At 34.6% G+C, this 16,176-nt stretch overlaps 1 protein-coding gene across 1 annotated transcript; it reads right to left on the bottom strand.

Annotated features, from left to right (window-relative positions):
• Positions 1–10,706: 10,706 nt before the first annotated feature.
• Positions 10,707–15,313, bottom strand: LOC100375684 (PI-PLC X domain-containing protein 3-like). Its single transcript, XM_002738348.4, has 2 exons — positions 15,189–15,313; positions 10,707–12,013 (listed from the first exon to the last, which is right to left on the bottom strand). Exons 1-2 carry the CDS (start codon positions 15,307–15,309, stop codon positions 11,178–11,180), a joined length of 957 nt encoding a protein of 318 aa, XP_002738394.4. The 5' UTR covers positions 15,310–15,313; the 3' UTR covers positions 10,707–11,177.
• Between the last annotated feature and the right edge of the window lie 863 nt (positions 15,314–16,176).

Raw genomic sequence — 16,176 nt, forward strand, 5'->3', positions numbered from 1 at the left:
TATTAGTGTAAACAATGTTTAAACTGGAATTCCCTGATTTTACTATCAACTGACTTTTTCATCATGAATTGATACATTTTCTTCTAGCCTATAAAGCCTAGGTTCAACATCTCTTCAATTTTCTTCCCTCTACTTCTCAGATCATTTTTTTATACTCTGTTTTGTAACATATTCACCTGCTGATTAAATTCCCGATATTGATAAACATGTCTCATCAATACCTTGGTTTCAATACTACAAATATTCTGGAATGACATCTACTAGACAAACCATTTCAGTTTTTGAATTAATGAAATTTCCCCATGTGTTATAACTGTTCCACTTGGTACAATGACTTCTTCATCAAACAAATCTGAAACTCTATTTATATTTTAGATTAGCTAGATCCCTATAAAATATGGATTATACCCTATTTTTATTATTCTAGATAATCTGATTTGTATCTGTGTATAGTACTGTCTCTATCTCAAGTTTCAAAGCATTTCCCACAGGAAGTCTGTACAGTTAATCGGTAATAGTTTTGTTTTATAACTACATTTGAAGATAATGTTTCCCCCTGCGCTCCCAAGCTGTTTTTCAATAAATAGTTTTATGGATGAATCTTGTCCGGATTCACATAGTGTTTTTTACCTATAGTAGCCTCTGTTGTTTCTTCATGTTATGAAGATCTGGCATCCCAATTCCCTGTTGGCCCAAACCCCCTATCATTGTTTTCGAGCAACCTTGTCTCTTCCTCCCCATAAGAATTCATACATATTTTGTTAGCCTATTGTATTGCATTAATTCCGATTGCGCAAGCACTTATGTTTGTATAATGCATGTATGTGTATAATACATGTTTTATTTGTGAACCAAAAAAATGTTTCTTTTGTGAAATGTATTGTGTATTCTACATTTTCTTTAAGTTTCATTTCAAAAATTGTAAATGACCACAGTATTTGATTTCAGCTTGAGTTTATAATGGTATACAAAAAGCTACACATCCCCCATACAATTCCTGCTCCCAGGCACTGAAAACATGTACATGAATGTTACAGTGTTCCGGGTTGTACCGAGATTTGCCGAAAAACAAGCTAAGATCTTCTTTCCTGGTGTATAGCAACAGCCATCTTGATTGACAGTGTGACCCCAGAAAAAAAACACTTGAGACTGGGTAATGATTTAAAAAGTTGTAATATTACTGAGCAGCAGAAGGCATTCGAACAGAGCTGCTACGTTGAACAGGCCCGTAGTTTGGGGGGGGGGGTTCGGGGGGTTCGGTCGAACCTCCTAAATTTTGGAAGTGAATAGATTTATTATCGTAGATTAGAACATAATAAAACAAACAGTATTAGTTAAAATAATTATCATCGTTTAAATCACTTGATTCAGTGAGGTAACTATCAGATTCAGCAGCTGATGTTAAATATTAAAACAACATTGAAACAATAATATAATGGTAGTCACTCTCTGAATGATGTGGTGGTCCTGAATACGGCCGTCTGTCTTGTGCGAGTGTTCGCTCAGTTAGTAAAGTGTCACGGTGGGGATCAAACGGGATTGACACAACACGACACTGTACTTTCCTAGTTTGGTTCATTAGTTTTGTATTCTTAAATGATGGCATATATACTGTTTTGTTTCAAGTGTATCAGCTAAATGTAGTCAACTTATTGCATTAGTACGTGTAGCCTGTGTTATTGGACAATAGTGTATAGCTACGGATTCAACAGATCATTAAAAAAATGCCGAAGATTTATCATCACGAGTTGTATAGGTCGAAGAGCTCCTTGCAGCCAACAATTTACCCCCACGGTGTTTTTTCAGCACTGAAACTATACGAGGAATCATATTTTTCAAACATATTTTTAATCACGTTTTTTGTTTTGATGTCTTAGAACATTTACTATAATTTTTGGTGAGTTCATAAAAGGAGATGGAGTCATTGAAGTCTATTGAGACCGCTGCTAAACTGCCACTATATGTATATTATTTTATCGCTCTCTAAAAACAAATTTACAATGAACCAAAACATTTATATACTGTAAGAAACTTGGTGGTATGCCATTGGTTAGTGCATTTAATTTGTTTGATACAATCATTGTGCCAGCTATTTCTTATGGTAGCGATATGGGGGTACGAAAATTCGGAAATCGAGAGGGTATAGACAACATTTTGCAGATATCTACTTAGCGTTAATAGTTGTACTAACAATGTAGCGATATTGGATGAATGTGGAAGGAAGCCATTATGCTGTCGTTATTTTAAGCGTTGTATCTTATATTGATTAAAATTAGTTGAAGTAAAAAATAGCTGGAACCCCAAAACATGTTATATCATGCTTAAACGATTAGACAAAACCGGCAGACTTACTTGGGATACCCACATAAAAATCGCCTGTTCATAATATGGTTTCGGCATTGTCTGGTTTGTAAAACAAGTTGGAGATATTGCAAATTTCATAGAGATATTTACTCAAACAATAAAAACAATTTGTCAGCAAGAATGCCATGCCTCAATTTCACAATCATCCAGGCTGTGTACTTTAGGAAAAATCAAAGTAGTATTATAACCTGGGAGATTTATTGGCAAGCAATTATAGACTAAAATATATACTGACGATTTTTCGCTGTTTTGGCCATTAACATAATGTTGAATTAGGTTTACACACAAAAATATAGTTAGATCAATAAATTTTTAGTTTTTGCAGTGATATGCTTGAATTTAGCATGGTAGAAAATGGAATTCACTTTGTTTTCATATGTCCATTTTAAATGATCTAAGGGTTGATCTTTTGTCAAATAATGCAATATGCAATTTTGCAAATACTGATAGTTTGGGCTTACTTCGTCGCTACACAAACAGCCACACTATATATCAACTAGTTCTGTATCTTTTTAAAAGTTTTCAAGCGACGAGATGAATAATAATCCAGCTTAACTTAGTACCATATGTTTACATGGATGTTGTATTGTCTTTTTATAAAACGTGCTATGCACTTTTCTACTCATTACATTTTCTACGATGGGCTGAGGCCCTGTACAAAAATAAAATTACATAATACAAAATTTACTAAATACTAAAATGAATAATTGTAGACAGATAGCGACATGAAATCGTGTCACTTTTATGTGCGCTAACATCTGCGAAGAGCGAAAAAAATCGTGAGTAGCATTCTACCTTAAAATGCTTAGACAATAATGCTAAGATACGTATAGTCTTGTCTTTTTTGTTTTCAACATTTTGCCATAGTGGATCTAGGGTGTCGGTGCGTTTGTCTGTGGGTGGGGAATGGCTCAGAACCCCTTCTCTAAAATCATATGGTAAAATAGTTCAAAGACGTTATGTGAAACAACTTACCAACGTAACACAAAGTAAACCAATTTTATTTAATAACGATAATTTAAAAATGTCTGTAACAGAGCTCATAGACATTTTTTAAATATAAAATTCACACGTTTCACGTCAAATATATTTTTTTTGTTTTCGAACCCCCTATTCAAAAGTGCTGGCTACGGGCCTGTTGAAATGCGACTGCCTGGTGATTACAATCCGGAAATATATCGTAATACACGGCGTGTATTATTTCATATTTATCGACACTAGATAAACAGTGGTTTCGTATTAAAACTGTTATTTAGTTAAATTGAAGGATTGTGCGATGAATGTAATTATCGTCGTGGCGGCGGTGTGGGTTTCGGCTTGCCTGTAGAAGATGGGGATTTATGCCTAAACCAAGACAAACGTTTGAGAATTATGAGGAAAACCTGAAAGCAAGAAAAATTGGGAGTCGGAATGTTGAACTATGCATTGACTAATAGCATACAGTAGATTGCATTCTTGGCATTGTTTATATTGTGCTCATTAACTGAATTTATTCTTCTCTAAGTAAATATTTTCTGTGCTAATATTATAGTGTAGTTTGTTAGAAAAACAAAATGGTACAACATGTTATATATGCTACTTATGGGCATTCGTAGAATGAATTACTGAAGCGAATAAAGGACACGATAACTCTATACTGTGTTCAACAAACGGTTCTGTAAACTTTGTCTGCGTTTTCTTTAATTCGTGTTAGCAAATCACTGTTTACAGAAAAAAACGTAATGTTACGTTTTTAAACAAGTACATTCATTTGGTGCATTCCCAACACTAAAGGAAATTTAACTTGGATTTGCTTAGGATTTATGTTTTATTTTAAATAAGGTTTGTAATCGCCAATTGCACCTCATTATTGTGTTTTGGTGTAAAGTTGCCCGAGCGATGAATCATGGAAAATCGAAATGTTGCCAAAAAAGTCAAACGAATGGATTGAAAAGTCGTAAAAATTATATAAAAAAAAGGCAAGAAAATTGGTTTTAAAGTCGGAAAGTTGTCTGGAACATCAAAAACATTTGAAGCAAAGTTGTGAAGTTGGTTAGAAGTCTTTCAAATTGGCAACACATTTAGGAAAGTGGGAAAATGTCATAATTAAAGGATAATGCATGAGTGGAGTGTTTTCAGGTCGTGGGACCTCGTGTCGATCAAATATGTGAACAAACACACGACATAAGTGCATTATCGACTTACAATACTTCAACCACTACTGTAGTGTTTTTGTACAGATTGTAATGAATAATAACGTTCAACTGATTGTGCTAAATGTATACACGTTTCTATTGTTCACATAAATTTACACTGAGGCCGAAGCCCTAAGGCCGAGTTCAGCTTGCACATCACGCATTGTCTGGATGGCCCGTTTAAGCACACAGAGGTTGCTACAATAAAATGATCTCATTGATGATAGAGCCATCGAGAACAATGACGATATATCGCCGAGACGTAATAAAAAATGTTAAATTTCCACAAAATGCTATTATTTTTGGGTGAAAAAATGGTTCCCGTCGATTTTGTTGGGGACCAATCTGTCAACATGGATTTGTTCGTCTCAAGCCTGGGGGGTCAGTACTCAAAATAAAATACTGAGATTTGCTACCCGAACCCAAAATATCGACCATGTTCTACGGAAATTGTGGTCTGAAAAATGTCCACAAAACACTATTATTTTGGAGTGAAACAGGTACATTTTTGAGAGGGTATTTTTGTTCAAAATTGCATCATTTCCTTAAATTTAATTTTTGTTCTATTTCGGCCATGAAACCTTACTTTTTTTCCCCAAATCTGAACCATGTTGTTTGTCCCCGATAAAGTGGATCCATGGCTTAAAAATACTCGCGGAAAAGTATTCTATTTGGGTGGAAAATCATGTAAAACTCTCCCCAGGATGTATCAAGCAAACTTACTCACCGAATGGTTAAAATCTATTTAGTACAACAATATTTCACTTTTTTTGCCCGTGAGCAATGTATCAATCCCATCATTTATTTGCTTGATTGGCCATGTATGACATGGCGCCAGCGCCATAATGGTTCCTGTCAACATTTTGCACATTTCCTATTATAATTCATATGTTAATTTTAAACCAAATCGACATAATGACCATTAGGTACATTTCTTGATAATTTTGAAAAAATATTGATAAAGTTATAGGTTTTATTTGTTGAAACTAAAGGTGCTCAAAAAGTGGCAAATAATAAAAAAAGAATTTTCTCTTTTTTTTAAAAACTATTAAATAATTTTTTAAAGACAACGAGAATGCCTTCAAATTGTCTTTTAACATTTTCACACGAATACTTGTTTGGGCTTTTACATACATTATACGACACTTTGAACAGACACATACAATTATCAAAGGTTAATTTGACTCATATCATTCACGGTTAAATGTTATTGATGTTGGTATTTAGATTATATTATTGAATATATAATATCTACTAATTAATGTATCATTCCACATTTTATATAGTAATGTTAGTATGTGCGTAACAAGAATTGCTCAACTATGTGAGATCGTTTGTTAAAGGGCGCCATCACGCGTCCATTGATAGTAGTAAGGTCGTTTTAATCCTGACAAACATATTTAGATTCGGGTATATTCTGCACACCGCAAGAAAGATAAATACGGCACGACGTTATCATCAAGATAGATCCAGAGCGATGATACATGTCAGCGAAACCTTGTGTGGTATTGTAGTAAAGTAATGGGAATTATCGCCACAACTCGCAGAATGACCACTCTTTTGCGATACAAGTTTAAAATAAGGAAATAACACAAAAATATTATTTAATGACGCACTGTATTATGTTATGGTATACATGTCAACTGACGGCCAGTATTGAATTATGGAAAAATTGGCACAGGTAAAATATTCACAAGAAATAATGACACAATCAATGGAAATAGCACACATTCCTGTTACAAATAAAATAAAATAATCCAACACCGAAAATAACACTCTGCGTGGGAGATTGGATACGCCTGTATGTCAATCCAAGGACAGTGGCCAACAACTGTCGTAAACTCGTAAACTGGTCATTTAGTATTCAGATTGGTCGAGGCAAATTTTAACTGTGAATGGAATGTTATTCATGAGTGTTGATTTTAAAGTATGACATGTCGTTTCATGTTTTATTGTGCTTGGAAATTCAAACAAGTTTTGTTTCAGTAAATTTCGGCTCATAATAAGATTCATTTTCGGAATAAAAAAACATCGATCATAGCCAAGCATGTTGGGTAATTATAGATAGTATCGTAATTTAAGCGTAGTTTTAAAACTGATATATGTAACTAACATTCAGATTTGTTGGACCAAAGTGGCAGCCTGGGCTGAGTAAGGGTTTGAGAAGTAAAACGGGGGTAAGGAATGATGGCTGTATTCCCGAAATTTGTAAATAATATTTATGAGAGAAAATTGGATTGGCAACATAATGAGTTCATAATTGTTATTCCGAATTTTGCTATTAATCTTTTTTTATTTATAAGGTATTCAATTTAGGTTCCGTCTAATGTGTTTAAAAACGTCTTGTCAAATTGTTCTTTGTAGTGTTTACAGTCAGACGTCGGAGACGCGATGATGTAATTTGTTGTGTAATGCTAAACTGATTGGCACCAACCCACGGAACTTCTTTGTTAATGTTAGAAAAGTGTGTTTTCAACGGATTTCAAACGAAAGTATAAATAGTCTGTGTAAAAAAAAAAAAAGACGATTGTTACCGATTTGTTGTCACATGAAAATGACAAAAGTGATGCAACTGTTGCTCAATGTTTGAGACCAGAAGTTAGAGAAATTAGAGTTTAGTGTTATAGTATATAGTATAGTTTTCGAAAACTAAATTGCGTGTCTGAATGTCATATACGCTTTATCCCGCAGTGATTTGTTTGTTTACAAGGAATTCGATGCTTACCTCCGATGGCGATTCTTTTTCATGCCCGCAGCCAGGATTTTGCTTGGTGGGGTTGGGGGTTCTTTTTACTCTCTAGGGGACCAACGCTCCCGATGGTTCCCAGAAAATTGTGAAAATTTAACTTCCTGAAATGGTGTTTTTGAAAGGATTTCAAAGAAAAAATCAGCGACACTCACATAACTGCTTCAGACAACATTTTATTGGATGAAAACGAAAGGTTGAGTATGTCCCTTATGAAATGGATTCCGGATTTTAATTAGTCTTTGATATAAAGCTTATATAATCATGTTCTAACCCAATGGCCTTTAGAGTCTTAACTTAGCTCTTAAACTAATATCCTTGCAACCATAGCAGTCTGAATTCATACCTTACAGGTAACAAACGTACTTGGTATTAACTTAATGTACGTCACCTGCGCATGCGTCAGATGGCCATAGCGTGTCACTGTTTACAAACAAGCGTCTACCCACGAGCCTTTGCGTGTTTAGCATGTATTGTTATCGTCACTTGGGACTCAATTCGCGCGCGCGCGTGCGCGGGTGGCGACCTCCCGCTTCAACAGTAATCTTTAGCAGTATAATACGGACTAGGGAAAAACTAACTGTAAACCGCAGGGTTCATTTTCATTCTATGACAACATTTTTCAAGGACTTCCAGACCCTCTGGTGATACAAATTAGTCCGCCTTTTAAAAAGAATTGTGCATTAAAAAAACAGACCTCCGGGCGCGCATGGGGGGGGGGGGGCATGTTTTTACGCTCCTTGATGATTGTGTGTCGTGGCTGTACAATAATTCTTCACAACTAGAAAATTTACGGCGATATAATTGAACAAGATTTCCTGGAAAAAGACCTCGGGGGTCTTTCTCACAACCAAAATAGACAAGGTCGCGTGAGTTGCACCCTCCGTGGTGCTCCAAAACCCAGAGCAAGGGCGCCACTCACGCCTACATGTCAGCCTAATATTAATTATTAATTGTATCAAGCATGACCAGTATCCCCCTTGGCTTGTCAAACAAACATGCAGGCAATTTGTTTCAGTCTCTTGTCAGAAGCCAAGTGGACTATTACTCCTAAATCTGGTCGCCGCATCGAATCTATCTGATCAAGATGAACAAATTGGTTCAAAGAAAATTTGTCGATGCTATAATACTTTGTATGCATCATCTAATCATCTTTCAATACTTGCTTATCGGAAAAAGCTTCTTCACGCCATGTTTATCCATAAATATCCAAATAAAATGGGTACAGGTAACCACAGTCTCATGATAGAGGGACTGTAAAATAACACAGCCACAAAATACTGAAAATAAAGTTGATCTTATCTCTGTTAAGGTTTAATAATATTTACTTAAAATCTTAGAATTACAATTTCTTAATCAACAGAGCAATGGTATCTCATCACACCTATCTTACCTTACTTATACCTTTACATAACATACACATATCTGATATGAATATGATAAAAATTACAAACTCATCTTCTGAAAAGGATATCCATAAATATCTTAATCTAAAACCACAAATTAATTTTCACATATGAATGAATTTAAAAAAAAATTTTTTTTAAATATACAGCTAAAACTAAATGAGTTTGTGATTAATTTTTGTTTATATGTGTTGTCTCATAAAATGAACTGATATTCTGGAAATTGTTTTAAATTTGAGAAACAAATTTTCACAAATCAGTGAATTTAAGTCACAATTCTTTGCTGCTGTCCACATTTTTTTTTGCTCCCCTACAAACACTACATGATACATGATAGGTCTGCGTCCTAGTGAACTACTACGTAACTGGTGGTGTAACGGGAGCACACTCGTAATGGATTGAGGAGTCTAGGTTCGAATCCTAGCAAAGCTGACGTGGAAGAAGTCACAAAGGAACTGGTATACACGCCGCAACGCCGTCGCTCTACTAATTGTTGTGTAGGACAATTACTTGTTATATTGTGAGCTTATTGAAACCAGTACTTGTCATTTGTTTGTACGCTAGCGATATTGTTAATTTAATGTAATCTTGGTTTGTTGAGTTGTGTCGACCACTCATTATATAGTATAGAATCTTTTAATTTATCCCTGTTTTGATCAGGGGTACCCTGTTTAGGTCATTGAATGTGTCACGTCCTGAATGGTATTGATTTAACACGTTTGTAATAGTTTCGTGTGTATTAAAATAGTATTGTGAATATTCAAATACGATAGTTTCATTCCATTTAATTGTATGCTAGTGCACGATTATGGAAGGAGTAGCAGGACGAAGGTATTTCCAACCGAGCTTGGTGACAGCCACAAAATCGTGAAAATTTCCACCAGTACTGGTAGTAAATACACAGGTACTAATACATATGTAACCTGTTACCACACATATTACACTGCACTATCCATTCAAAATGTGTATCTCATAGCTCAACCATATCATTCATGTAATTATAAAAACATATTACTTAATTTCAACTGTAGTTGAAACTCAAATTATATTCATTTCTTTTTGAATAATTTAAATAATTCTCTGTAAAATTTCAATTACTGTAGAATACTTTATTTTCGCTTGGAATTAATTTTCGCTATTTTCACTGAAGGAATGATTCAGTAAAAATAAATTCCAGCGAATATACCTTTTTTCCTATATTTTACATTCAACTTGTCAAAAATCAGTCACATCCCTTTGTTGCATTATACCATTTTGATAGAAGTCACAGTATGTTGATAAGTATTTAGAATGAAATTGCCTTTAGCATGTAAGGCTAGAACCTTAAAAAAATTCTAGGATTATCAAAAGCATGTCACAACCACCTGTAATTCTGGACATGTAGTGACAGGTTTATAGCCAGAATGGAAAGTCCCAGTCTAAATTTATATTGCAATACAAGATGATAATTCCTAGTCTAGTTTTTGTTGATTATTTTTTTGTGAAAGTTTGAAATTTTCAATCAAAAGTTGACAAGTTTATAGCCTGTTCAATCACATTTTGTGCATCTTTTAATTTTAGAGTGGCTGGCTAAAACAGCTACAGTATAGGTCCCATCCAAACATCACTGCAAATGGGAGCACATGTTTGACTTAAACCTCATCAGCAACTCTTTTCTCTCGTTGCACTAACAGGCATTATAAAATCAGTAGTGTAATTCCTCTTGTTTCACGCATTGAAACCTCATTCCATCTTTGGTACTATGTGACAAGAATGTGTGACCATCTTCAAATCATAACAGCAATTTGAATGCATAAGCACCTGCAGACCGTGTGTATGGTTCCCCCAAAGTTGCATATGTTAGTGATGAATCTCAGCCAGTGGAACTGACGCTCCCATTGAGTCTGTGCCAGCACACACCCAGGGTTGTTGAACCCAGGTAAAATCAGAACTTGAGATCCACTGATTCACAAGCCTCCAGTGATTTGTTGAAATTTGTTTGATCAACTATTTTAGACATAATTAGAGGTAGAGAAATATAGAAATGATGAATTTACTATTTTAAACATTTGGAAATACAGATTCTATAATCTGTTTTGACTACTAATAAATGTTCATGACTGAATATTGTTGTATTGATTACCTTATGGATGTACCAATCATCAATTTACTTAGATTTAGATACCTAATTAAATTTTAAATATCAAATATTCCTTACTTTATAATAGTTTATAAAACATACAGTAAATGACAAAATTATTGCAACCGATGCATTCTACATTGCACCAAAATAAACCATTTTTCTATCATATCATAACCACTAGTCCACCACCCTTTACTGTTGACCCTGCTACTAAACATTTGACACATTGTCTTGTGAATCCTGTTTTTCTCCATTGATTTTGATATGTCTGTAGAGGCTTTCAGCAGACAATGTGTTTAGGAAATCATTGGGGTAGGATACCAGCCACTGCATTTTGGTAGGAAATCACAAAGCAGTGAAATATGCTATTCCTTGGAGTTGAGAGAAAGTACAGTAGGTATGAAATCACCCATCTCAACAAAGTCCACCAAAACAATATTGATGCCTTTCTCTCCTATCTTCTTCCCCTTCAGAAAAAATTGCAAATTCCTGATTGCCGATGCAGCTAAACAGTCTTTCAGACTACTGCCCAAGTTTCCCAACACTGTTGTTCCAGTCGGGGTGAGAATTCCTTGGGTGACATGAAACTTATCCAGGTGCCTTCCCCTTGTGTGGAAAGCTTCCAATCGGTTCACCATTTTGGCAGGCTCAGGCGTTTGCGGCCAGGGAGCATAAATTGCCTGGCTTGTCCACATGGTGGGGTATTCTTCAGCGAAATCGTCTTGGTAAAATATGATGACCTGCCATTTGTTTTCTCTGAGAAACTCAAGGGTGCAATCTTTACAGTCCATGCGAGGACAGATTTTGTGACTGAAAATATCCGCAAATTTGTCAAACAGATCCAAGTGAAGTGTTTCATCCATCTGATACACGTGATTGAAATCGATGAGCACCACTTCTTTGGGATGCTCATCCAGCCATTTATTGATTTCATTCATGGCATCGATGACTCTGCCGGCAAATAAACCATGTGCCAGGTGGATATCTGGCTTTCCATCTTGCTTGGATATGCGCATATCAAAATATCGAACCCCATGTTCCAGTTGGTCACGGAAACACAGAGTCTGGCACACAGACCAATTTTGTATGATATTCTTGGCAGCACTACCAAACATTGAGACCAGATGGCGTATGGTGTCTGGGGAGCCTGGTGCCACTCCAGAAGACAGGTCTAGGAAGTATGAACCAGAGTTGTGAGAACCTGAAAAACAAATATTAATACTATTATTCTGTTTAATCAATCAGTTGTAATGGATGATGTTCATTTTTAATCTTACTCAGAATCCAAATATTGCAATGTACAAAAATGTCAAATATGGCATTTTATGTGAAACTTCAGAGAATCCTGTTTACTGTTATTTTAAATATGACAGTAATTGAATTCCACATGGTATTGTGTGACAGAGTAAACACAATAAATTTTACTTGAATTTTGAGTATGTCATGTAAATCACTGTATACCTTGCAGACCTTGAAAATGGCATGGGGAGAAGGAGAAGGCTATAGGTATATGCTTTAATCTGCGGTACATATCATTGAATGTCACTTGTTACGATGCTAAGATGTACTTTGAAGTTGAAACATCTTTTAAGTAAAGAGCTTTAATAATTTAGTTCATTCATATTAATACTCTTCAATGAAGTATAGTAACAAGGTTATTAATTATGCAGGTTCAGGGTGCATGAAACATGATATACTACTACAGCTGATTTTCTAATGATGTACAGGAATGACGTAAGTAACGATTAAAGCATATAACAAGAGACATTGTGTAATTCACACTATAAAATGGAATCAAAATTCAATCATACATTATTACATGATCATGCTTTCCCAATATCTATTTTTATGTGATCAGCACTTTATTAAGACATGTACAGAATTCACATACTTTTGAGCATTTCAAATTTATATTACTTATTTTTTTATTATATTAGTATTTTTTTCACATTTTGACTTGAAATTTACATATTTTTGGGCGTTCAACTGAAAGCTCTGCGAATGACGCATGACGATTTTATCATTTTAACTTGTCATAGTGATCACCCACAATTCATTGAATTGTTAACACCTGCAGTGAAAAATGTATGGTTTCACAAATGTTTTTTAACCGCAGAAAAAGCAAGACTTTTTATTATCAAGAGTAGATTAAATATAGATTGGGAAAGTTATTAAAATTACATTACATTAATTTAAGCTGCATAAACTAATTTTCTCAATCCAAGTAACTTTTTTCACATGTTCGTGCCAGGCAATAGTCCCTAGCATTGAACGTCACTCGTGTCTCTCCCGTCCTGACTTGTTTACCGGTACCGGTAGTTGTTTAAATTCATGCACACTGCAAGTCCAAGCACTGTTGATATTCATTACTGACACAGAAATGATACCTAATGTTTATGGCTATATGCTAGGGTTGCGTGATCATCTTTCTATATCAGTGGCTGAGATGTTTGTTTGTAATAGAAACAGAGTGTTTTTAGAAGCCAGGGTAGAGGACACTTAATGTACAATTTTTAACTTGTTTTTTAATTATCCGACACAATTCTATCTCATAAATCTTACAGTAAAATAGATTTCCATAATGTGGTCTTGATTCAGGTTGCAAACCCACCATAATTTGTTCAATATTAAATATCATGGGATTAAATTATAAATATTCTGATAAACTAACTTTGATGTCATTTTTTTCGCATCTGTAGCTAAATACAGATTATTTTAATAAAAAACTCAAGAATACAACTTAGTGGGAAAAATAAAATAAAAGTATAATATAAAATAAAAATCCCTGCCTAACTACCAACCCAGTATTTTTTTAGATCATTAACAGAAACACTAAAATTGTTTTATTTGGTGTAGTAAAGATGTGAAAGAATTATTAATATGGAAGCATAAAAAATTTTTGCTAAGATATCGTTTAATAAATTACCGTAAGACCATTTGGATAGTAATATGGTCGTGTAAGACTGAATTTAATTCCAATATAGAATATGATTAAATGCAATATTCACTCTACCATTATACAATGTATCAAAGAAACCTAATTAAATTTTGTATAGCTTTTTTTCCCAGCACCATAAAAGAAAAGTTCATTCCTTAATACTGTGTCATAGAAAATACCATAGTATGATGAGTGTTACTAGAGAAGATTCACAATTTATTACATTTACATACTTGCTCCCCCATTTACCTAGAAAAATAATTAACTAGGTCACAGATAATATTCTCATGCTTCACACATGGCAAGTGTGAGTTTGAATAGTTAAAAAATAGTCACCATTAGATCCTATTTGCCAAATTATATAACAGTCTCAATGTTATTAAATCGTATAAATTATTTAGGCCAAAGAAATTCTTTTCAACAAAAAGAGCAGACGTCAAGGTCTTATGATCTCAGAGGCAGAATGTCAACATGCTATGATGTATAGGTGTAGTGGCTTTGGTTACTGAAGTATGACTACATATTATGGGTCAGTGCCTCCCATTTGTAGTGACACCCACCATACATTGATGTACTGCCTAGAGTGAAACAGGACAGACAAGGTCAACATTTCAATGACTCTGTATAGTCCTGACATTTATAGAGTCCATTTAACACTCATTATACAATAAATTACTGATAATGTTTTTCACAGTCTCCAAAATATGTCTACATTTTATTTTCTCACAGTAGTATGTGTTTGCATTTGTTGTTGATGTATGTCACAATTTGACGCAAAAATTAATTAAGCGCAAAATGTTGCACACATTTGTGTATTCTCCTACCAATTGCTTTGTTATTACTAGAGTAAATAGATTTACTTTTCCATTGCTCTACATCGATCACATGTTTTTGAAAAAAAATTGGAAATAAATTAAAATGCAAATTTATTTTGTGAATAATGAAAAAGGTGGGGACTCAAAGAGTAAAAAAAATAATCCTCTGGGGATGAAATTAAAAAATAGCTATTATTATTATATTATGTATACCGTAAACAAAATTGCAGACTGGTTGGTATGTATTGTGATATTATTTTGTTTTGTTCAATCGCACAAATATGAGCGTAGTTCATAATTGCATTGAATGTATTGTAATTGTACTTAGTAACGGGTCACGCCTCCATGGCAACTGGAATGTCAGGGGACCAATGTCTTGATATTATAATGCAAAACTAAAAAAATAGTTAACACATTATTATGAGGTCATATACTCCCTGAAACTGTGACAACTTTTACGAATATTTCCTAAGTTGTGATACCTATCTATACACGTGAACGGGAACGCAATTAACCATGAACGTCCCATCATCATGAATTTTCAAGTTGAAGAAATCGCAACGTCACGAAGAAAGTGTCGCAACTTCAATTCGGTCAGTGTAAATACAAATCGTGCAATTTACCTGGAATCGCAATATTCTTGAGTGGTTCCCTGCATAATCTTGGTGGCAAGTCTCCCATCCAATCGCAGTATAGCTGGGGTTTCGTTTCGACACCGGTCTCCCTGTTTCCAACTTCCGCCATTTTTGCACCTGCCATCGTCCCACAATGCACCAGTAACCTTATGACTCGCGTATAAAAGGGATTGGTGTATCGTGTAAGCATGTACGCCGAATACAGCGTAATTCAATGGTCTAAGTGTTCCCGTGTATTCATGTAACTCTGGCAGCGTGGATTCACATAAATATTTCAAAATAAAAACAAACAATATAACAAAACTATAATTTTATTTGTGGTATATTGCATCAGGACAGTTGCAGCGTGCCATTATTTCCTGTGTCATTTTTAAGCCGTGCCAATTTACTGGCCGTCTGATTATCCCTCATACAAATATTGATAGGTCATTGTCACGCCGGTAAACCATATTTGAGAGATTATAGAGGGGGTACAGTTTTACGGGAAATAAAATGTGCTTTTCACAATTTACAAGGGAAAAAAAAGACGTTTTTACAGTTTACAGTGAAAATTAAATTTTGCAGTGAATTGTGTCATCTAGTCGTTTTACAGTTTCGAAAATGTAACTTCCCTGGATTATTCTTTACGACTTTTTTTAATTTGGATGTAAATTCTTGTACGTACCACATAGAGGGACTGTGTACGTACCGAGAAAAAATACACATTCTTGCAGTGTACGAACAAAATGTTTGATTGATTACGTTGTACATCTAGCCTGTGATTACAAAATTACGGAATTTATTTTTTCAATTTACGTTGTACGAACAAAAAAAATATTGCAATTACGTTGAACGAAAATAACCCTTGCCCCCCATTATACTATTCACCTTGTTTAACACGTGGTTAATCGGCGCCTTATGATGCCGTTTATAGTCATAGATCTACAAACTACCAGTATAAAATAATTATTTCCAACGTTTTTATTAACATGTCAGT

The sequence above is a fragment of the Saccoglossus kowalevskii genome, chromosome 3 (assembly GCF_978046115.1).
Source record: "Saccoglossus kowalevskii chromosome 3, keSacKowa6.1, whole genome shotgun sequence".
Lineage (NCBI taxonomy): Eukaryota > Metazoa > Hemichordata > Enteropneusta > Harrimaniidae > Saccoglossus > Saccoglossus kowalevskii.